Here is a 26,752-nt window from a genome sequence, read left to right on the forward strand (position 1 = left end):
TGGTCCTCATGTGTGAACTACCAGTTTAATTATATGTTTGGGATTATTATTGAAGGGCACTCACTCACTGCCTCTCTTGCAGTGTTTGGGGTAGGGTGGGGAGATAGTTACAGGTATTGACTTTGTGGTAACATTTCAATGGGGTGACTACAAGTATGGTTAATAACAACATCAAATATATTGAAGCATGTGTTGAGGTGTGTGGTCATATTTGCTTGGCCTTCATTAGTGTTGGTTGGCAGCTTAGTTTATTTTTTATTTATTCTTATAATTAGTTGGCCGTGATTTTGTGTACAGTATTTTTCCTTCGGAGTTTTATTTTTTGTTTACATGCATTAGTACTTAGTATTTTTGTTTGGTTGAGTGTGATCTGAGTTGCCAGTTCCTTATTTCTGTGATGTGTCAGCTGATTTAATTTTGTTTATGTTTATGTATACAGGCAGTCCCCGGGTTTCGTATGAGTTCCATTCCTACAGACGTTCTCAAGTCGAAAATGTACTTAAGTCGAGCTACATACCCTAGATGCATACCATACTTACAGAACAATGTTTAAAATCCCACTATATCATAGCTTAAGTCCTTATATACATCTAAAATCACTTGATTTAAGAAAAAGGAAGAAATCAAATGACGAAATACAGTAAATGAAAGTAAAAAGTAAGTCATCGGGTAAATAAAGGACCGTAAATTTAAAGTACAGTATAACACTTATTTTGAAACCTGGTGCTGGCTTCTCGCTTTTTCCTGAATCAAGGCTAGGCTTACAGGCAACGCTGCTGGTTTTGATCTTCTATCCATATAACTAGCAATCTTTCCATTTCAATTATCAGTAGACTTCTTTGTTTTAACACAGTTGACTGCATTAGTGTAGATCCTTTACATACTCCCAAGAAATTTGTCTTTTTCCTTAAAAATTGTTCCGATCGTTGACCAACTGAAGCCCAATGTTCTACCAATGTCAGAACATTTAATTGCATCAACTTTTACTTCCAGTGTAATTATTTTCCTTTTCTTGGATGCACTACTATCACTTGCATCAAGTTTGCATTTGGGAACCATGATGAGGGCAGAAAAATAAAATAGAGTTAATAAGCAAAGAAGCAACACTCTGCTCTTGGTCACACATGTTACTGACACGTGTGTAAGGTGTACTGAATGGCTGTACTTATGTTGGACTCTTCAAATATTATGGGGACCTCATTTGTATCGGCGGATATTCTTAAGTTGGACGTACATGACCCGGGGTCCTCTTGTACTGTATTAAAGATTGGTATTTTGTTATTTTGTTTGTTTAGGAATGCAATTTATTCTTTTGTTCTACTCTAAACAAATCTTAAATCTCTGGAAACTTATTATTAACTGGCAAAGTATAAATTATGTTTTTCTCTGTATCAGGAGTGATGGTGATGGGGGGGAGGTGAGGCCAAGGCTGAAGACAAGTATACCATAGCCTATGTCTCAGCTCCCTTTGATCCCTGATATGAAATCAGTCTCGATTAGAATTTAATGCACAACCCCAACAAATTATTTAATTACCTCTCCATACAAATTATAAATAAGTTTTATTGGATAAGCAAACATTCAATAAATACAAATTTATTAGCTGTGAAGGGGCAAAAAAAATTTTCATAGAAATATTCACAAACATTAAAAATAACTGTAAAATACACTGTATATTTATGATTTCAATATTATAAAAGGATTAGTTGGATGTTATGTTAATTAGTCTATTTTTTGTGGTCTATTGTTAAATAAATAATGTAGATATATAAATAAGGAATTAATTTTTAAATATGATGCATTATATATATATATATATATATATATATATATATATATATATATATATATATATATATATATATATATATTATATATTATATATATATATATATATATATATATATATATATATATATATATATATATATATATATATATATATATATATATATATATATATATATATATATATATATCATCTCCTATAGTGATGTTTACCAAGGCATTAACAGGCTGGGCCTTGCCCAGGTACCGAATAATACGGGCCTGCTGATGAGCATTATCGAGGGACATGTACAAGGCCTTATATTCCTCTATAACCTTATCAAGGACAGGGCAGATAAGGTTCCGAGGATGAGGCCTGGTATCGTATTCTTGTAGCTGTTCACTGAGACGTGCGATGCTTGTGAGCAACTCAGTCAGCTGGCGTGTTGTAGGTTCACTAGTCTTAACATCATCCATCCTCTTGTGAGCACCTCACTCAGCTGGTGTGTTGTAGGTTCACTAGACTTAACATCATCCATCCTCTTGTGAGCACCTCAGTCAGCTGGCGTGTTGTAGGTTCACTAGTCTTAACATCATCCATCCTCTTGTGAGCACCTCAGTCAGCTGGTGTGTTGTAGGTTCACTAGACTTAACATCATCCATCCTCTTGTGAGCACCTCAGTCAGCTGGTGTGTTGTAGGTTCACTAGACTTAACATCATCCATCCTCTTGTGAGCACCTCAGTCAGCTGGTGTGTTGTAGATTCACCAGGCTTAACATCATCCCCTTGTGTTGTTTTCTGTTCTTGTTGGTCTTCATCCTCCTCCAATATCTCTTCAATTGTTGGTTGCTGCTGACGTTGACCAATGATTTCTTGCAAATCTTCAACTTGAACATTAAAAAATCCCGGTGCTGGGACTGACTGCGCTGCCTCCACTGTGTCCATTAGTGTTGCTGCTACGGACTGCTTCTCCTCCCTTGCCTTGGTCTGCTATGCCCCACTTACCTAGAGGTTAGCAAACAAAGGCTTCCATGCATGTAGCACTGTTGCAACATTAATATTTCGCCATGCCTCAACAACTCTTTCCACTGCATTTTTATTATTATATTTCTTCCAAACTTCACAAACTGATAGCCCTTCATGGTTGTGGGGTGGTGTGTGTGAGATACTAGGAGTCAGGTTATCTACCTCCTCCTCCTCCTGGTAAGCTGGTGCTGGTAGAGCCTGGTCACTGTCGGAGAGTTCTGTCTCAATTTGTTGTAACTCAACCAATGAGTCTGTCTGCTGATGAAAGTCTTTTGAGAGTGACTGATAGTGGAACTGTTTAACATCACTGATGAATTTGTGGTCAAGTGGCTGCAGAAGCGATGTGGTGTTAGGAAGAAGGAAGATAATTTGTACATTAGGGTGGCATCCAATTAGAAACTTTGTCCAGGAGCATTATCCATCACCAGGATCACTCTGAAGTCAATGTTCTTCCTCCGGCAGTACTGTTGGGCGTCAGGAACAAAGTGCTTGTCAAACTAATCAGTGCAAAAAAGACTTTGTAACCGCACTATCTCTGGTCATTCACGTACTAGAACGTTTTCCAAGTATACTTTTCCCGCACCTTTGAAACTGAGTCTAGTTACCATAATCTGTTGGTTGGTGGTGTGTAAATATTTCCCGCCACTCGTCCTTGAGGAACCCTCACCCCAGGGGGCCCCACAGTAAAGGCCGCAGGACTACGCAGTAGTCTCAATAGCAATAGTATAGGAATGTAACCGGTCACTCAATGAGGATGAGATATATTCTGAATTATTTGGTAGGGGTGAAGATGAACATGGTATTGACAGAGGCATGTATTGATAGTGATATTGAAGGTGATGGTAATGATAGTGACCTGGACAACGATATGTTAAGTGGCAAGTGGAGGCGAGAGGGTTGCTGCCCTCCCCGTCTCAAGGAACATCCACTACTCCCTCCATTTCACCTACACCTACCACTCTCATTCCCACTGCATGGGTACATCTACCCACACTCCTTCCTCCCTCCTACACTAGCTCCTTCCTTCCCATACTCCTTCCTCTGTCCCACACTGTTCTCTCCCTCTCACACTGCTCCCTCCCTCTCACACTGCTTCCTCTCACACTGCTTCCTCCCACACTTCTTCCTCCCTCCTACAGTGCATATTGCCATAGTAATCTAAGTGCAATATAAGTAAATAACATCGGTAAAAATGTAAGGAAAATAATCCGAGAGGGATAGAAAATACCTCCCCCATCCCTGAGTGTGTAGCGTTACTGCTTGTTGTGAAGCAGAAATGAAATAGGATACTTATAAAACACAATGGATTACTGTACTGTATGAATATTTTGAGAAGGAAAGAAGCCCAAAAGACAAGAATTCTTCAGCTACTATTGCAGGAACTTTTAACTCTTCAAGATGAGTGAAATGTCTGAGGAAGATTCTGTGTGAGGCAACACAAGAACAAGGAGTCTCCAGACGAAGCAAAACAACATAGGATATAACTTTGTAAAGTTATTATACTATTTCCACGCTGACCTGGCCCATGAGCCATGCCCCTTTTCTATGAAAATACTGTAGCTGATTGGTTCATAGAAAATGTCCATATAGCTGTCCATTTATTCCAACTAAATGTACTCACATTTGGTAAGCAGACCTGTTATTATCTAAAATAATGTTAAATATCTGGGCTATCAAAATGCAAATATTTATAATACAAGGTTGAAGTGCTAATGCCTTGAAATCATTTGCATTTTGATAGTCTAATCCCTTGACCTTGACCTCACAAATCTTGGTTGATTGTTAGAAGTTGATATTAGGACATATTATCCATATGCCACAAAGCACAACTTATCATTGCTGACTGCTTATAATTTCATAGCTTTTTTTTTTATTAGATTTGTTTTGTATCCAGCAAGCAATATCCAAATATGTGTGTAGGTTACAGGTGAGTTAATAAGCCCTTTGTTTATTGCATCTTATAAAGCTTGATGGATTTCATCATCCTCTTGTTTATATATTCTCAGATCCTTTGTCATGAAGCAGAACTCACTGTCAAATTTATCACTTGCCATGTAAGAAACAGGCAAGCCTTAAATCCCTTTACCTTATGACTTTAATAAAATTAAGTTATGTTTTTTAAGTCTGGAGTGTGCAGAAAGCTTTGTTATTCTCTATAAGTCATTCATGTAATTGTTTGTTTTGTATCATTAGTATTTCTGTATTGGGAACTTGAAAGGATGATAGTTATTGAATGTTAATGGGGAAAAAAAAATTATATATATATACAGTAGAAGTCCAAAAATCCGGACTGCTTGGGGATTGGGTCGGTCCGGATTTTCGGATTTTCCGGATTCTCAGGCAGTACTTTTAAAATTCAAATTTAAGGAGGAATAAAAAAGAGATGAACAGATACATTTTGATAGTTTATTCATTAGCAAATATAGCATGCTTCATTTATCAAAACGAGCAGTTTTAAAGAAAAAGCTGTGAATTCTAGAATTTTATTCTTTGCCTTTTTTATATCATAAATTGTAGACTTTCCAATGTTGTATGTTTCCATTAGAACAGTATTGCTCACACCATGTTCTATTTTAATTATTTAAAGTTTGTCACTCAATTTCAAAGTGTTCTTCTTTCTCTTCACACAACGAAGTTTATCTACTTTAGGAGCCATTATTATGGGCTCTGTAAATGGAAAGAGTAGGACTCAAAATTACATACGTTGTCACAGTTTGATTGCTCGTTTTAAAGTGGCGACCACGTTGTCGCTGTGCAGCTGTGGCGCTCACGCATGCGCACATACACACAAAAGCCAGCTAAAAAAAAAAAAAAAGTTTGAGTTTTCGAAAAGTCCGGATTCTCGGGTGGTCCGCTGGACCACCAGGATACTGACTACCCGTATCACGTAGGTGGTCAGAGTAACGTTTTACCAAATCCGGTCACAGTCATGGGCCAGTGGGTTCGAATCCTGGCGGGTCGAGGTGTTGATTGTATGTCGAAGTCCGCGTGCTATTGGGCTAATGAAATATATATATATATATATATATATATATATATATATATATATATATATATATATATATATATATATATATATATATATATATATATATATATATATATATATATATATATATATATATATATATATATATATATATATATATATATATATATATATATATATATATATATATATATATACATGCCTCTTACACCACATAATAAGTAATATTGTAGTGTAAAGTATTATGCATCTGCATATACCCTGGTTTATTCATTAATCATTTGTCTAAGTGTACAAGTAGCCAAATTGAGCCATTATAGAACACTCAAAGGTTGTAAATAACGTTTATAAGAAGATATCTTCATATCAAATACTATACAGTGTGTTACAGTGACCCTGTAGTAAACAGATTTGCTGAAAGCTTTCACACGAACGCATCTTAAGTGAATATCTTCCAGTACAGCCTATCTTTTTTTATTTTCAAGTCAAATTGCAAATTGTATTTTGTATTTTTTCTCAATTATTGAAGATAACCATGATGAACCATACACCATAAGGGATCATAAGAAAATAGAATAAACCTGGTGAAAGCAGCAACACCCAATCGACCCCCAGCCTGCTTACATACTCAGTGTCTTAGCTCTTGTTAAGCCTACAGCAAATTTGATTAGACCATTGTAGAGTATTCAGTGAGCAAGTGTTCTTCTTTTCATTTTTTTTTTTTACCAATTAAAATATGTACTGTAGTACAGTACAGGTTATTACCTCTCTAGTCCGGCATTCTGTGGTCTGGAAACTCCCGTGGTCCGGAACGATTTTAGTTTGTCCAATAGGTAGATAGGCAGCTTTTTTTTTTTTTTTTTTTTTTCTTTTTTTTAATCTGAATTATTATTATTATTACAGGAGTATTAAATTTTTGCCCTCAGGCTAATGTGGGTCAGTGACCTATGCCTGGGTGGGCTAATCGTAAAAAGCAACAACAAAGCCGGGAAATTAAGGTTTGTTTACATCCGGCAGTTCGGCTGCTCTCTCTCTGCTTGTCTATACAGAGTACAACATTTAACCCTTCAATATATATGAGCAGTAAATAAGTGTTGCTTTCATATTCTTATGTAAAATGTGTGATATATTTTCCACATGGCACTTACATACATGAGTCTCACTTTTTTTTTACCATTAATGGTTAGCTACTTATATTGTTCCATTTATTAACATTAAATAACATTACAGGTACTTCAAACAACCATATTAATTTTTACATTAATTTTACAACAGCTACATTCAGGGTCTTATTTTCTTCAGTTTTATATGTAGACAATCAGTCACTGGTTTTGTAAGCTTTAACATAAACAATGCGACGGCCGTCTGGAGTCTCGTGTGTTTTAATATTCCGTATTATTAATAAATTGTATTGTTAATTTTGCACACACAAACATAAAATCAATAAAACAAATTCAGAAACATTCTTAAAATATATAAGAACAGTAAATAAGTGTTGCTTTCATATTCTTATGTAAGTAATGACGATATGTTTTCATGTCTTGCTTACTTGTCTGCGATCTCTCTTTTTTCTTTACCATTATGGTTAGTACTTTATTGTTCCATTTATTAACATTAAATAACATTACTTAAAATAACCATATTAATTTTACTACAGGCTACAACCAAGGTCTTATTTTCTTCAGTTCTATATGTAGAACCAGTCAGTCACTGGTTTTGTAATCAACGAAAAACAATGCTGTGTCATTTCCTCTTGTGTTTTAATATTCTCGTATTATTAATGAATTGTATTGCTCATTTTGCACACATAAACATTAATTCAATAAAAAGACATTCAGTAATAAACAATAATGAATCTTTTGTACATAAGAGAAATGGCGCTGTTTACCAATTATGCCGCGTCGTCTACGTTGGCGGGCCATTCAAACCATCGAAGTTCAAGTTTCGCCCAGTCAAAATTTTTTTGTGTGTGTGTTCAATAAAATTTGAATTAAAACTCGCGAAATTTGAGAAGCTATACGACATTTAACCCTTCAATATGCAGAAAAAGTGGTGCTAGTGCTTCCAAGCATAAGCACAAGTCACGATCTATCCAGGAAAAGGGTGAATTTCCATGGTCCCGCACCGGTGGGTCCGAGGTTGCTGGACTAGAGATTACAACCTGTACTTACATATTTTAACCAGTTTCTTAAAACCCACTAGTAACCCTGTTAAAGATACTACGTACTCTACAAAAAAAGTTTACGTAAATAAGTGTTGGTAGCAAGGTGCAGCTCACTGATACTATACATATGAAGGCAGGACTCAGACTGAGAATCTGAGACAGTGAAACATATGCCGCACCAAGCTTACATACAGACGTTCAACCACATGTACGAACATACAAACCGTCTGGACTGATGCTGGATTTTCCACTCTCTCTCTCATTGTGATGAATAGAGCACTTCAGAGAGTATGAAAAAACCAAATTCTGATATATTGAAGTCCGATTTATTGAGGTTTTACTCTACTGTGTATGTATGTATGTATGTATGTATGTATGTACAGTGGTCCCTCGGTTAACGAGTGCCTCGGGTTACGAGATTTCTTAAGAATCTAGCTACCTTCCATAAGATTCTAACTTCGTTAACGAAAGCAACCTCGATAACGAGTTTCTACGAACCCGACCTCAACATGTTTTCGCTTCATTTGTGGTCCACCAGCTGTAGTATTAGTCCGCCAATACAGTAATCGGTTCTAGGGCTTAAATTCCTTACTATTTTAGTAAATATCAAGAAGTTTATACTACGTGTATTCAATAATTTTAAAAGTTTAATATTAAATTTTTTAGTCATTTTAACAATTATTGAACATAATTGAAGTACAGGAAACTAGTTTTATGCTGCCAAATAGCCTGTCAACACACCAGTCTCTGTGTCTTTTAAGTGGAGGTAACATCTTGCTTGAGACTTCAACTAAATGCTTTTTTTCTATGTTTGCAAGCAAATTATTGGTCATTTTGAAATTTATTTTACATATTGACAATATATAATGCAGTGCAGTGTTGATTTAAAGAAAATAATCTTGAATTACACCAAGAGAACTAAAATTTTATGGTGAATGGCGCCATGGGTGACTTCTCTTCCACCCCAATGCTCTTCTCCCTTCTCCACCCCCATTCTAATTCCCATCATCATCATCATCCAGAGCCTTCTACATACACACCTCAAAGTAAGTGTACTTTTTCACTTTTTTTGTTGAATTTAGGCAATTTTGGTGAGCTGGAACCATTACCCAAAACCCATTGAAATACAATGGTTTCGTTAACTTCAGAACGAATTGTGCTTGTTAACCGAGGGACCACTGTATGTATGTATGTATGTATGTATGTATGTATGTATGTATGCGTGTGCACGTGCGTGCTTTATATTAATGTACAGTTTAGAATTGGGGAGAGAATTTTGACTTTTTTTTTATTATTGTTTTTGCAGATGCTTGAAGACTTGCTATTCCAGTGACCAGCTGAACTATAATTCTGCCTCGGACACATCTGAGAGATATTTCACCCCTTATGAGAGAGACTGTAATGGCCTAGATACTGGTGATGACCTGGACAACTTTCATGATCCCATGGTAAATGTTTAGAAATTCTTGGTGCATTATTTTCAACCTGGATGATATTACTGCCTAGCATCCTTTTTTTCTTCAATGTCATACACCTAACCTTTTTTTACTGAAGTTGATATAATGTGCAGTATTAAAGACTGAATTGTAGATGATTTTATGAATCGTGACCAGATACTAAGTATCACATACCAATGAGGGTATTGGACTATGATTAGCTGATTCTATTGTTTGTCTAAGAACCATGCCTATGAGGTTTTCTTTCCAGGAGAGAGCAGACAATATATCTATAAGGTCAGATAACACTACAAACACAAGTGGTAAGGCTTCTTCTAGCATAACTGGGGACACCTTCTCCATATCCAGTGGTGACACTATCAACAACTTTGATGGAACAATGGAACACAAGGGTAAAAGGGGAGACAACAATAAAAGCAGAAGTAAGAAATTAGTGTGTATACAGCAAATTTTAGTGTCTCAAGTAGTTTGTTGGTAGCAGAGAAAAATGCAGCTGTAAATAGCATAATTTCTTTTATAACATATATGTCATGTACTTGTTGACAAATTTAGGGACAAAGCCTCTGGCCACATGGCCTAACTTGCGACCGGGATCTGAAAGCTATATAAATTTAAATAAATTATCCTTCATCTTCATACCTGAGTCCCAAAGGATATCCACATGGTAAGAAAACACAGTATCCTGAAAAGGAAGATTTGAGGATTTTGCTAAGAGCTTAACATGATGTGCAGTTACCTATTCATTTTTTGACATTACTTACAATGTGGTCATTCCTTAACAGTCTGCTTCAGATCCCAACTATCCTCCACGTAGCACAATAATTCGTCTCCTCTTCTGACCATGCAGACAGCTAAGTGTTCCCTATGTAATGTTAGATATTTCCATAGGGTATTCTATGGTCACAATAAATCAGAGGTAATTCTTTAAACTTTTATTAGTACTGCTAGAGTGTTTAAGGAGTCAAGCTTATGGTTTGCTACCTAGCTACTTACTTTCAGAGCCAACACACCAGGTTCTGAATGAAAGAAGAATCCATTGTGTAGATCAGCTTCTCTTTATAGGGAAATTGTGTACCAGTTTAGGGTCAGGCTCTAAGTCAAGTTCCTGGTTTGTATTGGTAAAGAAAGTTCTGTGTCTGATGCTTATACCAAATATCCTCCTGGGGGTATTATATCTGCATGCACAATACTGGACTCTGTCAGGGTTTATTGCATTCTTTTTTATGCTTACTTTGTAATGCAATGTAATGCTCCAGAGTGTATAATACAGTATTCATTTACATGTTGCCCTCATTTTCCTGAAGATTGTATTCCTAGAAAAGGTTGGCACTAGTGAAACTGGCATAAACAAATACAGTACAAGTGCCCATAATAAAAGGAGGTTATATTCTCAGCCTCAGCCAAAGTCCCCTTTTTGTTGATATTTATGCATAGTTTACTGCAGTGAGACAGATACTGTAATATATTTAAGTATATGTCTGCAGGTCCCAGTAGACCAAGCACACATGGATGAAATGTGCTTAAAAGTCAAAGAACTGAAGATTCAGGAAGTCCAGCAGTAAGGAGAGTTTGTTGGATACGCAGCGATTCAATCAGAAACGTGGTTCAACAGAAACACTTCACACATTTAATGACCGAGCTGGAGATGGTGAGGAAGATGAAACCAGAAAAAAGACAAAATGCATGAAGAAGTTGAAGCAGGAGTGGATTGCAAGAAGTCTTACAACACTTGCCTCGGCAGTATTTATATATATATATATATATATATATATATATATATATATATATATATATATATATATATATATATATATATATATATATATATATATATATATATATATATATATATATATATATATATATATATATATATGTATGAAAGAGAAACACAGTCGCTGTATGAAATGGACTACAGTGATTTACTGCAAGTATATATATATATATATATATATATATATATATATATATATATATATATATATATATATATATATATATATATATATATATATATATATATATATATATATATATATATATTATATATATATATATATATATATATATATATATATATATATATATATATATATTTATATTTATATTTATATTTATATATATATATATATATATATATATATATATATATATATATATATATATATATATATATATATATATATATATATATATATATATATATATATATATATATATATATATATATATATATATATATATATATATATATATATATGTGCAAGTAAATCACTGAAAGGCGTGATTCAGTATATGCTGATATTGTGCATATATATATATATACAGTATATATTATTTATTTATTATTTTATCGCTATTGGCAATTTGCGGCCATTTTGAGGCCCAAACCCCCACAAATTTTAAGGGATTATTTTACCTCTTTGGTCAGGAAAGACTTTCTCTAAATTATCCCAAAATTGTGTCTTGAAATATAATTAGGAGTGCATTATTCATTTTAAAGTTTTGAAAGAATGCTATTGATGTCTAATTGAATCAAATCACTTGTATTTTCAGTTACCAGTGCCTTAACCAAGAGTGTTCTGTCATGTCATGTCTCACCAACTTTACTGCACCAGAACTTCTAACTGGTAATAACAAGATCACTTGTGAAAATTGTACCAAGGTTCACAATCAGCTTCATCCAGGTAATATCTTCTTGTGTTTCTCTCAACAGAATTAAACATGCATTGTTGACTGGTTTTGGTATAGTATTATACCATACAATTTATTTTATTTAATCCAGACACTTTTCTGTTATTTCATACAGCACTGTATACTGTATGGTACAAGAATAGTCATCAGTATACAGTATTGGAATATCAATGCATATATTCCATAAAATGGAGGCGTATTGCACATTAGATGACTTGATGAATACAGAACAGTACACTGAATTTTTTATATCGAATTCAACATTTGACATGGTTGTCCCCACAAGTGGGATACTCTTATAATGGTAGGACATCTTTGGTCTTATTAACACAATAAATTAAATTTTTATGGATTTCTCAGATCTCCATTATGAATTATTCACAATAATAGGCCAAATCAAGTTGTCTATTATGTGTTTGCCATGTACATGTGTGGGTAATGGGAAGATGGAATTCTGATGGTGTGACTCCTATTTTGAGAAAGTAGAAAATTAAGATATTACATTTGTTTTTAATCTGCTTCACCTGTAATGTTTTCCAATACACTTTAATGGTGTAGAAATCCATTTAGAACTTACAACAGTACTGGATGAACTGTGTTATATGGCCAGTTACTGTAAGTCTAAGAGTTAAAACACAGATAATGCTATGCAACTGGGTTAGAATTAATCATTTAACTAAACTAAAATTTAACTAAACTTTGTTATGAAAACAAAGCTTAGCTCTCCAGTCACTTGTTTGGTTGCAGCCTGCTTATACAGGAACTTTTTGTCTCTACATTTGTCTTTATTTTGTGATTGATTACCCCCAAAAAAACTGTTTACATAAAAAATAAATAAATTCTATAGTAATTTTTGTGCTGGTATTGAGTAATGGTGTGAAGAGTAATGATGAGAAGATAATACTACAGTAGATATTGGCTTGGACTTTTGTTCATATTTCAGGGTGTCGTAAACACTTCCTACATTGGTCAGATTGGTAGCGCTGATCATACAATATGCAGTATTAATATTTTGGAAGTTTTCAGGAATCTACTATTCATCGTATATAACACTGAAAATGCATCTTTATACAGTACAGTATATATTTCATATGTTTATTATGGTAATGTAATATTGCTACAGATGACCCAAAGGAATCAGTGAAGAGTAATGCCAGCAAGCAGATGCTAATACTATCACCACCTGCTGTGCTCACGCTGCAGCTGAAACGCTTTCATCACCAGGGTTTTAATCTTACCAAGGTTAACCGTTACGTCCAGTTCCCATTAGTCCTTGATATTGCTCCATTCACCTCTTCAATCTCTCTGGTATGTATTTTGATGTAATTTGTTTACAGTACAAGCCCCAAATACCTGAATAAGTAAGCCAGCATATTACACTAATGCAGATTGGCTTATTTAAGCTCATAATAAATTAGTTAAGTAAAATAATCATACTCTGTAATTACAATATAGTACCTGTACTTTTAGTTTTGTGTGTAATAATAATAATAATAATTAACGGTTTATTGAAAGAGCATGGCAGCCGCGAGGCTGAAAATATACAATTACATAATTGGGAATGGGTCTCTTGATTACCAAATGATGTAATAAGTAATATAAGTGATACAAATAAGATATATAATAATTAGGTGTTGATAATTTTTACAATGGTTGGGATCACTGTTCTTGTAGCAATCAGTTCGTGCTCGTGAGGGCTGGATGAGGTTGGGCAGTTGGGCCACGGGACAGGACAGTAGCTTGGGCAGTGCAGGTGTGCTCCATCCTTCAGGTTAGGTCAGGTGAGCCATGGGGTCCAGGTCAGGTTAGGTCAGATCCAGCCACACTTAGTATTGCTGTGTTTTTGTGCTTCGGGTTAAAATTGCCACTTTTGTATATCACTTGTGGGTTGATCGCAATCTTTGCACTGTACTGTTGTGGGGAGGATGTTGATAAATCCAAATGGGAAGGAGGAGACGGGGAGGAGGGCCTGACAGACCGGCTGGCAGCTGTCTCCATGGTCAAGAGACCACGGCCACGTTAGCAGGTACCACTACACACGTCCTTACCCTATGAAGGCTGGGGAATTATGTGTCTGGAGCTGCGTGGTGTGTGCGAACTTTTTCTTTTTTCGGGAAGATTGCCATCGCCATTGTTTGAATAATTTTACCTAAAATCTTTCCATTTTCTGTGGCTGAATGTGTGTTGAACTTATAACTACTGGGTAATCAATTACAGTGCACTATTATGGGTGAGTCCAAGGGATTGATCTCTGGCGGCAATTTCAATGTCCGCACACGGCAGGAATTTCAAACGACAATTATTTAAGTATTTGGACAAATGTTTCTTGCGCAGAAAGGGTCCAGACTATCCAAAGTCTTTACTTGGTCCGAAGTTTCGAGGGTTTACTGTATAAGGCATGGATTGCCTTGTTCAGTGTGAAATATAGTGGATGATGTGAATGTGGATATATTCACAAAATTCACTTGGTTGTCATAGGTAGGTAAATAATATATTTTCACATCATAAAATACAATAGTACATATTTTATGTGCAAAAAATAGCTCCACCAGCCTTTAAACCAACATATGGGTGATGCTGACAGTGGTTGAGTTCAGCCAGCCAGTTGACTTGAGAGATGTGTGGCTGCTTTCACCATATATGCCATAACCTCACATTGGAGGAGGCGTGACACATTCATACATACCTTCAGCTAGGTCTCTCCCGATGCCTTGTAATCTCTTTGATTAGTTTCAAGTACAGTATCACTGGCTTACAGGGGCTCTGGACAGTGCTGGGATAGCAGAGGAATCACCACTATACTTGGATATCATTTCATTCATATTCACAAATGGATTGCATGAATACAGACGGATAAAGGGAGAATACTTAACTTGCAGGGAACATAGAAAATGGACCATAGGAGAATACGAGAGTTAGGAGGGGGTGATGTCATATGTATTGAGTTAGAGTACATTCCTGTGCATATCATAGAAAAATATCCACCTGACTCGTGGGCTGTGCCAAGTGTTCGATTTTCATTTTCGTTCTGACCAGATAGGCAAATGTTACCTTCAGAAAGTGAGGTATGGTGTAAGAATAGAGCATTCAAATAAGCAAATTTTCGGATAAAAGTTACAGTATTCCGGATAGCAAGGGATACCTGAACTATTTTGTTCATATGTTTTTAATGCTCTTGATGGGTATTTAGTTAGGATGGTATAACATCAAAGCACATACACACAAGCTCATTGGTACACATCAATATTACTAAATACAGTCGGCCCTTAACATACGCGGGGGTTACGTAACAGATACCCGTGGATGTTAAAAATCCGCGTATATGTTCTGCACCCCAAAAAAACCCTGGTCCTCCCATGTCCTTATTTACGGTATATACCTGTGTGTGTATTTCAAGTTTTTAAGACCAAATTATTTGGCAAAAAATTGGGGGTCGACCTCTAAACGGGTAATAGTTTCGTTAGGTTGAAAAATATTTACCAGTAACTACCAGTAAACAATGGAAACGATGCACCAACGCACCACCAGCTGTGAGTGTCGGTACAGTTGCCAGGGCAGATCTCTTGCGTCATCATAAGCAAGCCCAAAGTAGCCAAATCCATGGTATGGTAGCACAGGACGATGTAAAACAAAGTATTCATTTATTAAAGTTTATTTATAGATACTGTACATAAATTTTTGTTCATTACATTTGAAACATCAATCTTTGTTATTTAAATTTGAAACAAAAGAAAACTACGATACCGTATTTTCATTAAAATATTACATCACAAGTATATTTTACCTTAACTGTGACTGAATGAATACTATAGGTATTCTCAGAAATAAATCTGGAGTTGTCGTCTCTTTCTTTCATTTCTTCCATGATGTTTTTGTATGGAGCGAAAACGTCATCCATCCCTCGCATGAATTTCAGGGCACGCACCATGGAGGGGTCCATACTATAGGCCAGGTTTTTCAGTGCCTCAATATTCCTGGTCATCTCCCCCAACTTCTCCAACGTTATTTCTTGGTGCTCTTCCTCATCCTCTTTCCCTTTTGCTTCCTCTTCCTTGCCTGAGTCTACTAACTCCTGTAGATCCTCCTCGGTCAGCTCAGTGTCGTGCTCTTCAATTAGCTCCCTAATCTCGTCCTCTGCCATGTCCCGGAAGCCTTCAGCAGCCACTTTCCTTGACAGTGCCAGGGTCTTTCTGAATATTTTCATTAAAATCCATCAAAATCATTTTCCTTGTCATCGTCTTAAGCACCAAACAGCTCCTCCCAGTCTTCTCCTTGAACAGGGCTAGAGGGTACGTGTTTTTCGAATCGTTTTCAATTAAAAAAATGTTACAGCACATGTATATTTTACCTAAACTGTGCCTGAATGAATATATTCTCAGAAATAAATAGTAGTTTTGCTGAAACGTGATGTATTTCAATGTAAAGTAGGATAAAATACATGACGAAAACAAAAGACTTTACCTAACCTTCCAATGTTCAAGAGATGTTACTCGTTTTTTTAATAGTTTTCGGTTAAAATACTGTTATATTACAATGATATTATATTCATACTGTGCTTGATATACTACATTCACGGAAATGTAATATTTTTGCTGAAATGACGTATGTATTACAGTGGAAAGTGACGAAACAATGACTTTCGCTTTCTTTCGTTCAAAAGATGTTACCGTAATCGCTTTTCGAATGGTTTTCAGTTAAAAAAACTGTTGCATCACAAGTGAATTAGGATAGAATATTATTGTAATACAACAGTTTTTTAACTGAAAACCATTCGAAAAGCGATTACGGTAACATCTTTTGAAGAAAGCGAGTCATTGCTTTCGTCACTTTCCACTGTAATACGTACGTCATTTCAGCAAAATATTACATTTCCATATTCTCAGAAATAAATAGTAGTTTTGCTGAAACGTAATGCATTTCAATATAAATTAGGATAAACTACATGAAAACAAAAGACTTTACCTAACCTTCCGATGTTCAAGATATGTTACTCGTTTTTTTAGTAGTTTTCGGTTAAAATTCTCTTATACAGTGAGTTCTGCTATAACGCGTGTTTTGATAACGCGAATTTGCTCTAACGCGATTTATGAATTAGGAACGATATTTGTATAACACGAACGCTTGTTTGCTATAACGCGATTTTTGCTTACTATTTCTCCAATTTTGTGGTATTAACTGTGAATATGGTAAAGAAGAATATCTCCAAGAAGCGTTCTGGTGATAGAATTCCCGGTGATGATCGTAAAAGAAAGGATAAACACTTGAAGAGAAGCTCGATGTTATCAACCTCAAAATCACCCTTCTCCCCCATCAAGTTACATTCATATTTTTTCAAGGTAAAGTGTTACATTTACTGTATGATTTATTATTAGATATGAATGTAACATTTATTTAGACTGTGCTATCCTTTGTGTTAGGCTAACTACTAAATTTTTTCGATTTCGAGTAATCTGCACCTAACCCTATTTTTTCCATAAGCCCTGTTATTTCTATTACGCGATTTTTTATAACACGATATTTTACAAGAACACAATTATCGCGTTATAGCAGAACTACCTGTATTAGTGATATTCTATTCATTCTGTGCTTGATATAATACATTCACAGAAATGTAATATTTTTGCAACTACAATGCTGATGTCAACACAAGCGTGGTTACAGCGAGACTGACTGAGTGAGGGAGAGCTATGCGTGTGTGTGTGAGGTTGCGGGAGCGGGCGGTGTCCTGTGTTCGGTGCCGCACGCGATTTGAATGTACTTCAATGTACAGAATATTCCTCCGGCGGGGCAATCCGCGTATTTGCAAATCCGTGTATTATAAACCCGCGTATGTTCAGGGCCGACTGTACTGTAGTTTAAATTTTTAAATAGCTCAAATTTCAATTAAATTCAATTTAACTTACAGTTGAAATTCATACTATTAGGCACGTAACAACAATCACATAGTTAAACTGTAATGCACAACAATTGAGTTGCACTGATAGAAACTGCAAAATGTGATCTAATGAAAAAAATCACTAAATGAATATGACATGCAAAATGTAAGCTATGATTTGAACCAGTAGTATAGTTACTGTAGTTAGCATCAGTAAATATGCTACAATCTTTCAGATATTCTTCCCATGTACCCATATCTCCCCACCAAAAGCTAGTTTTTAAAGTATAATATGTTTATTAATTTTTATTATTATTTTCTAAGTATTTTAAAGGTAAGGCATTGAATTAGTAAATTCATCAAAAATCTTTACCTTTCTTTAGGAAATCCAATGTATTCATTGTTATTTTTGTGATTGAAATATTGTTTTTCAGGGTTTGGGCAATATGTCACGAGGACAAAAACAAGTGTTGTATGGTCTTTATGGGGTTGTAGAACACTCTGGTCGTCTGAACTCTGGCCACTACGTTGCATATGTCCGCTCCCGTCCACTTGATCCTGCTCACACCAACAAGCAATATCTCAACTTGAAGCCTTCAAGTCAGTTTGAGATTGATCACTTGGTAGCAGAAATGGCAGAAAAAATTGATGCCTCAACTGGTACTTTAGGAACTGACCTAAAGAGCTCACCTGGAAACAAAACCTCAGTCAGTCTAGAAGTGAGCTTTATTTTGTTTTGTCAATATAACACCTAACATAAAAACTGTGTGGTTCTTATTAATAATCTAATATTGTGGATATTTTATATGCACATTCATTCATGCACTCACTATGAACCCTAATTAATTGATATATATAATACAATTTGCATCCACACAACAAGCAAGTGCAGGACTTGACACCACTCCTCACACCACCAACACTCCCCATACCACCACCACTTCCCACCACCACTCCTCACCACTACCACCAACACTCCCCACCAACACTCCCCACCACCAACACTCCCCATCAACACTCACCATCACCACCACTCCCCACCACCACTCACCACCACCAACTGTCCCTACTACTGCTACCATTACCCCCTCAGTACTACTACTTTGCTGTCACTTGGAATCGAGTATGATGATCATCCATCTATGATACAATGATATTAGTTATTAAGGATGTCACCTTTGTTAGTGAGCTCTGAGGTGACTCGAGAGAGCTACATCTAGTGTGGGAGGGGCGGCAGCAGCGTCCATCAGCTGGGAGAGGCCTCAGGAGGCATCACACTATCACCTTTTACTCTCCTTGTACTATTTACGTTTTCCCACCCTTCCACCTTCGCCAGCAACATGAGGCATGGTTGAAAACTATCACAACACTGTTATCAATAAAATAAATCACTGTGATGAACGAGAAATTGGCACAGGCCACAGGAAAATGTAGGTCCTGTGCTGTTGAACCACAAAGGGTGACTTAACCTTGGAGGCAGTCTTCATAGGTGCCAGATTACACCGACATTATCAAATGTGTTTCTTGCGTATCTAGCGCTCATATGCAAACATAAAATTATTTTATTGTAATTTTTTAGTTTATCCGCAAATTTGCATATGAAAACCCCAAGAGTGTTAATATATTTTTTTTTTTTTTTTGCAGTAAACTTTGTAGCAGCTCAGCAGTGAGGTCTACTGACAATATATTCCTGTCTAATAATAAATTTTATGCAGCATCGTAGAAGATTATACTTTAAAAGGATTGCACTAAATTGAGATAGAGCAGAGAGGAACCCATGACATTCTATCCCCTTGAATGACTAACTAAAAACTAATTTTTCATCCGCCAGACCACTAGGAGTCGGCTGACAGTTGCCACAGTATAAATATACGTACTGTAAATTTAATTTTAAAAATTAAAAAATTTAAGGATCACAAAGTTTAAGAGAATTTTGTTTTACTAAGAAATTATAAATAAATACCCTGTACTGTACTGTAAGCGATGATGAAAAAAATCTGATGGACCATTAATTCTTAAGCTACAGACTGGCACCGGTCCGTGGACCATAGATTGGGAATCACTATTTTAGATACAGTCGACCCTCGTTAATTCGGACCCCTTTAATCCGGATTTCGGATAATTCGGACAAAATCTGAACGAACTTTTTTTTTTTTTTTTAGATTTGTAGGAATATTACTTACGTGGACCTTAAGCTAAAATGCTGGTCCACCCACTGCTGGGATAAAACACCAGCATCTTTTTGGTTAAATGTAACATCTCCACTACTAGTGTGGGGGGGGGGGATGCAACTTTTAGCTTCAGACATGAAAAATATTTACCATTTACTGCCAGTAAACAATGGAAATGTAAAATATGTACCAATTAGTAATGAAATGTTGTGCAGTTCCTTCAGCAAATGAAGCTCATCAACTTACAATAGGCTAAATTACCTTACAACGTGTTTTCAGTAGTCTATGTTGAAGTTCTTAGCACAGGCTAACTTATCATATCATATACTGTATCACAGTTCTCATTGATCTACAAAAAATACCGGTAATAAAAATCTTTTCGATATTTCACACTTAATATAATACCCGGTAATCTACTTCAACCTCCTATTGTTTACAACGACGCATGATGCACCACCAGCTGTTGAGTATCAGCTAGACGGTACACGTGTTTTTTTAATCGTTTTCAGTTAAAAAACTGTTACATCACACTTATATTTTACCTAAACTGTGCCTGAATGAATATATTCTCGGAAATAAATAGTAGTTTTGCTGAAACGTGATGTATTTTAATGTAAAATAGGATATAATACATGACGAAAACAAAAGATTTTACCTAACCTTCCGATATTCAAGAGAAGTTACTCGTTTTTCTTAATAGTTTTTGGTTAAAATACTGTTATATTACAATGGTATTCTATTCATACTCTGCTTGATATAATGCATTCACGGAAATGTAATATTTTTGCTGAAATGACGTACGTTTTACAGTGGAAAGTGGGATAAAATCGTGACGAAAACAATGACTTTCGCTTTCTTTCGTTCAAAAGATGTTACCGTAATCGCTTTTCGATTGGTTTTCAGTTAAAAAACTGCTGTATTACAATAATATTCTCTCCTAATTGACTTGAATAAATACTATGATACCATATTTCTGAATATTTTCATTAAAATGCATCCAAATCATTTTCCTTGTCATTGTCTGCAGCACCAAACAGATTCTCCCAGTCCTCTCCTTGAACAGGGCTAGAGGGTACGTGTTTTTCGAATCGTTTTCAGTTAAAAAACTGTTACATCACACGTATATTTTACCTAAACTGCTCCTGAATGAATATATTCTCGGAAATAAATAGTAGTTTTGCTGAAACGTGATGTATTTCAATGTAAAATAGGATAAAATACATGACGAAAACAAAAGACTTTACCGAAGCTTCCGATGTTCTTGAGATGTTATTCATTTTATTACTAGTTTTCGGTTAAAATACTGTTATATTACAATGATATTCTATTCATACTGTGCTTGATATAATACATTCACGGAAATATAATATTTTTGCTGAAATTACGTACGTATTACAATGGAAAGTGGGATAAAATCGTGACGAAAACAATGACTTTGAAATATAATGCAATATTAACCCCTAAATCGGTTAATTCGGACAATCGGCTAAAATGGACACCCTTCCCCCCCTATTAGTCCGAATTAACGAGGGTCGACTGTAATGTTATATTCTTTGTTTCCTCTTCCACTTACTCTTAAATAACTTAATATTTTTCTTTACAGGAATATGAAGAGGAAGTGAAGGCTGGACGATGGTTTCATGTTTCTGACACTTATGTTGCTGAGGTCAACATTGATCGTGTCCTGAAAGCCCAAGCATACTTACTCTTCTATGAACGTCTCGTCTGAACATAGTAGGAGATAGAATGTACATAGTATGTCAGATTTGCTTATTTGTACATGCAATAAATATTTATTTGTACATTTTTCACTGGTAATATGTATAGCTGAGTTACTTCATTGCCTACTGTTGTTTGGTAATAGGCTATGATGATTATTTTTAAAAGTGAAAGTTGGTGTACAGGTGAATGCCATTCTTTGACAGCTTCCTATAAGTAGTACAAAGTGATGTTACTCAAGTTTTTTTATTTTTATCAAATTAAAAAATCAAGACAGCGATAGAACATACTTTGGATAATGTCTGTAGAGTACAGGGTGTATTGATAGTTGGCAAATGTGGACTGAGAAGACTTCTATTTAGTTTCCCTTGTGTCTGTTGGAGGAAGCAATTTTTTCATTGACTTTTCGAAGTAAAAACGAACATACAGATGGTACAAGATGCTCTCTACAACTACACCACCACATTGATAGTTATTTTCTTCATGAATACAAGGGCGGATCCAGGGGAGGGGGGTCCCCCCCTTTACACCATAAATTTCCTATACCTTTTCTTTAATGCAGTATTGTACTGGGTGGGCTCACTGCACTCACCATGTTACCCCACCCACCACTTCTTGGACCCCTCCCTATTTGATATTCCTGGATCTGCCCCACTAATATGTAGCAATCTTGTATGTTAAGTTATAGTAAAAAAAATTCTTTCCTTTTAAAGTTAATCATAGAATCTTTGTAATCTTTGCAGCTTCTTAAAGCCACTTGTGCAGAAAATGTATTAGGAATGTGTGCATGATTCCAAAAAATAATCCATTTGTTAGCAGCATTTTGTGATCAGGATGAAAATCAGGAACTGATTTTGGCTTTTGCTATTTTATTAGTGTGAAGTACCAATTTCTCTTGGAATACTTTATATAATTGAAACTTAACATCGCACATTAGTTAAATTTTGTGTCTTGCATAATCGTGAAAATATCCTTGTTATATGTGAAATATAACTTTTTAAAATTTTGTCTTCCATAGCATTATGCAATTTCCCTAAAGAATATGGTTTCTCCATTACAGTGTTCGTCATTCAGTCAGTTTGGCTTCAGTTTTTATTTTATATACTATAGACGACAATAGAGACTTACCAGCAGTTATCAGACTATGATCTGTGATAAAGGCAATATTATGTATTTATTATTTTTGTTGTGGTTGTGATTGATACTGTAGTACATGATGTGCTCCAGATAATTCATGGAAGCACTATAATGAAAGAACTTACCATACCCATCAAGGATTCCTTTTTACTAATGATAATTATTTTTAGGTCATGTTCACACCTTTGATGCTTTACTATTTTTTTTATTTATTTATTTTTTATTCATAAGTCATTTTTTTCATAGAACTTCAGTAGAAGCACTTAAATTTGGAATGCAGCTTCATGCTTCTTCCCCTCCCCCTTACCAATCTTGTAACCATTAAAAATGACAGAAAATTACAACATAAAGTTTCTTTTTCCATACTATAGACATAAATTAGCAACCACAGATTTAGAGATGGTATTTAAGGGCCATACAGTATTGTACTGTAAAGGGTCCCCTTGTGTTTCTATATTATTTTTATATCTTTTGTGTTCCCCATTTGTTTGGTATCACTTACTCCAGCATCATCCACACTCACCTGATTTAGTAAATAAACCATGGAATGTCCCTATTTTTGCATAGTACTTAATTGTTTTTTACCTTCTTTATCAAGCAAAAGGAAACTACAGGTATTCTATTTTTGTGTATTTTATCAGGTTGACACACTTAAGTCCTCATCCAATGTTTTAAGGGTTGCTGCTGAATCTCCAGCTTGAGAATACACAATAATGACAATGGTTAAGAAGCGGCAATCCATGGGTCAGTCTATGAGTGCCGACAATGACATTTAGATGTAAGTAAATGGATAAGTAGTTGTGATGCTTGTAAACATTCTTTCTACTTATCTATCTGAGTTGTATGTTTTTTAATTTTTACAAAATATTTACAAAGATGGATTTTGTATAGCTAGGGAATCATCCTGTAATCTACAATAGTTTTTAGAAAGAAAGTTTTATACGTACTTACTTTTTTATCAATCAGTTTTGAAGTAAAAATGTGAAATTAGATTTTATATGCATTCTTAAGTAATAAGAGATTGAAGTGCTGCTGTTAAAAGATCACCTAAGTCGGTGCACAAAAATAAATTTCAGCCAACTTTGGTGTGGCTGCCTTGTACTAAAGGGCATAACCTCTGCTTCTATGTTTCTATCTATTCATTAACTTTATTGCATTTTTAAGAGGCATAATGGTTAACCAATCCTCATAAGATACTATCATAGATAGAATCACCTACAACTCATTATAAGTGAAACAGAGTGAATCAAAACCAATTGTGCTTAAATATTTTATTAATTTACCACCTCCCAAAGCTGGTTCATTAACTCTCTCTTTGCCAGACCAAGCAGGGAAATTTCCAACTGTTCCCCACCTGATGACAAAACTTTTGTTATCCAGTGAGCTATGCATTATGGTTATTTCCATGCATTTGTTTCAACTCATAATTTCAGGTTGATGTACATGCACAAATCATCCTACAAAATATTTGCAAAAAAAAAAATAAAAATACCGTAAGGTCAAAACCATAAATGGAATAAGCATTTTTTTCACGTACTGAGTGTTAAGTCGGCCATTCTAAGCTGTCTTCTGTGTGTAGTGAAACATTTGACAAATATTTTGTCATCCAGCAGTGAGAGGGTTAATAAGGCTTAAGTGCACATTTGTTCTTTTGCATGTATACACAGGTCATGATTACTGAGCATCATTTCATTTGTATGCTATTCATATAATTTTAGTTGCATTAGCTAGCTCTATGAATACTATTTCTGACTTAATGAGAAAACTTTTTATCCAACCCAGTCTGACACAAGTTGTGATTGTTCTTTGTCTTTTTTTATAAAAAATGATGATATTAAAACACTACAGGGGGTCCCCGGGTTATGAACAGGTTCTGCTCCTTAGGATGTCTGTAAGTCGGAACACATTCCCTATGTGCACTATATCATAACCCAAGTGCTTTTTTGTACATCTTGAATCACTTAATTTAAGAGAAAATAAGAAATTGAATGACAAAATACAGTAAAGAAAGATAAAAATTTAAGTTTAACAGTTACATTGAATCATGGGACTGGCTTGCATGTAGAGATGGGCATTTGTAGGAGTGAGCAAATGTCCTTCTCAGGTGATGTCCTAATTGAAGCAATAACTCCTTGTTCCGTCGGTTGTAAAACAGATGTTGTGTTTGGAGGTAGGTATAACCTTAATGTTTGGATGAACATCATCTAAAAATGCTGGATGGCCAGGTGCATTGCCAAGAACCAAGAGAATTTTAAAAGGCATTGACTTTGAAATACAATACTGCTCCACTTCAGGCACAAAATGATTAAGGTACCAGTCTTCAAAAAAGGGCCAAGGTCACCCTAGCCTGCTTATTAGCTTTCCAGATAACTGGAAGCGATGCCTTGAAAACACCCTTCAAAGCTCTAGGTTTCAGTTTGTAGTCCCCAGCAGCATTACCTCCCAACAGTAAGGTCAGCCTCTCCTTGGCAGCTTTATGCCCTGGTGCTGTTTTTTCATGTTTTGAAAGGTATGTGTGTTCGGGCATCCTTTTCCAAAATAAAACAGTCTCATCAATATTAAACACTTGCTCAGCACAATACAGTAATCTCGTTCTTCAATTACTTAAGCTAAAGCAGCAAGAACTTCACTAGATGCATCACCTTGTAATGTTATGTAAGTTTGCCATTGCCTTGAACCGGTTAAACTAGCCCCTACTACTGTAGCAACAAAATCTTCCCCATCACTTTCACCACCACGTTTAGCCTTCAAGTCAGCGTGCAAGCTTCTCACTTTTTCCTGAATCAAGGCTAGTCTTAGAGGCAGACACTTGATTTTGATCTTCCACCCATGTCACTGACAATCTTTCCATTTTAATTAACAATCCACTTATTTGTTTAGCTACCACAGTTGACTGCATTGGTGTAGATCCTTTAACATGTTCAAGAATTTTCTGTCGCAAAATTGTTCTGACCATTGACCGACTGAAGCCAACACCTGACCGATCACTAAGGGTGTTTGGCCTTTTTCAGAACGTTTAATTACATGAAGCTTCACCTCCATCGTAATTGTTTTCCTTTTCTTGGATGCACTATCACTTGCATCAGGTTTGCATTTGGGAGCCATGGTGAGGGCCGAAAAAGAGAGTCAATAAGCAAAAAACAAACGTTTGCACTTGATCACACAGGTTACTGAGGTGAGGGTAAGGGGTACACTGACGCTCCCTCAAGGCGTGTGGCTGGGTAACTCATCACTCCCCACGCACTGCTCTGCCTCCTCTTTACGCCGTGCAAACTAGTTCTCGTACGTACCTGCTACGAACCATTGTACTTATGTCGGATTTTAAAAATAATTGACCTTATGGACCTCGTTCGTATCGGCAGGCGTTCGTAAGTTGGGGACCCCATGTATTGTAATGTATACATTTTATTATTATTTTTTTTCATGCCATTGTCATGACATGTTGTGTTTGACCTGACTTAGGAAAAAGGAAGATATATATTGACCCTGGGCTTGAGGTCAAGGTCATTAGATGGAGGCATAATGGTGTTTTTATCTTTATTTTATGGGTAAAAGAAATCCATAATATGTTTTGTTTATACATATACCTAAATAAGGGCCATAAGGTGCATTAGTGAAGGGTACAAGGGCACAAGTCGTGGGGAATGGACCAGTCAAATAATTCTTTCAGTAAGCTAGTCAGATTGGATTGGAATTCCTACAGATAGTTATTTAATACATATAATAAAATGAAGGTACCACTGTGCATTTTA

At 35.6% G+C, this 26,752-nt stretch overlaps 1 protein-coding gene across 1 annotated transcript in view; it reads left to right on the plus strand.

Moving 5' to 3' along the window:
• LOC121866549 (ubiquitin carboxyl-terminal hydrolase 16-like) overlaps window positions 1–23,341 on the plus strand; it is a 91,467-nt gene extending 68,126 nt beyond the window's left edge. Inside the window, exons 17-24 of the mRNA XM_042366316.1 lie at window positions 9,254–9,395; window positions 9,655–9,826; window positions 10,404–10,522; window positions 10,889–10,962; window positions 11,961–12,091; window positions 13,222–13,406; window positions 18,408–18,692; window positions 21,748–23,341. Of these exons, the coding sequence (XP_042222250.1) occupies window positions 9,254–9,395; window positions 9,655–9,826; window positions 10,404–10,522; window positions 10,889–10,962; window positions 11,961–12,091; window positions 13,222–13,406; window positions 18,408–18,692; window positions 21,748–21,873 (1,234 nt within the window). The 3' untranslated portion in view covers window positions 21,874–23,341. The remainder of the gene's footprint in view (window positions 1–9,253; window positions 9,396–9,654; window positions 9,827–10,403; window positions 10,523–10,888; window positions 10,963–11,960; window positions 12,092–13,221; window positions 13,407–18,407; window positions 18,693–21,747) is intronic.
• The last annotated feature ends 3,411 nt before the right edge of the window (window positions 23,342–26,752 follow it).

The sequence above is a fragment of the Homarus americanus genome, unplaced genomic scaffold, assembly GCF_018991925.1.
Source record: "Homarus americanus isolate GMGI-L3 unplaced genomic scaffold, GMGI_Hamer_2.0 scaffold16430, whole genome shotgun sequence".
Lineage (NCBI taxonomy): Eukaryota > Metazoa > Arthropoda > Malacostraca > Decapoda > Nephropidae > Homarus > Homarus americanus.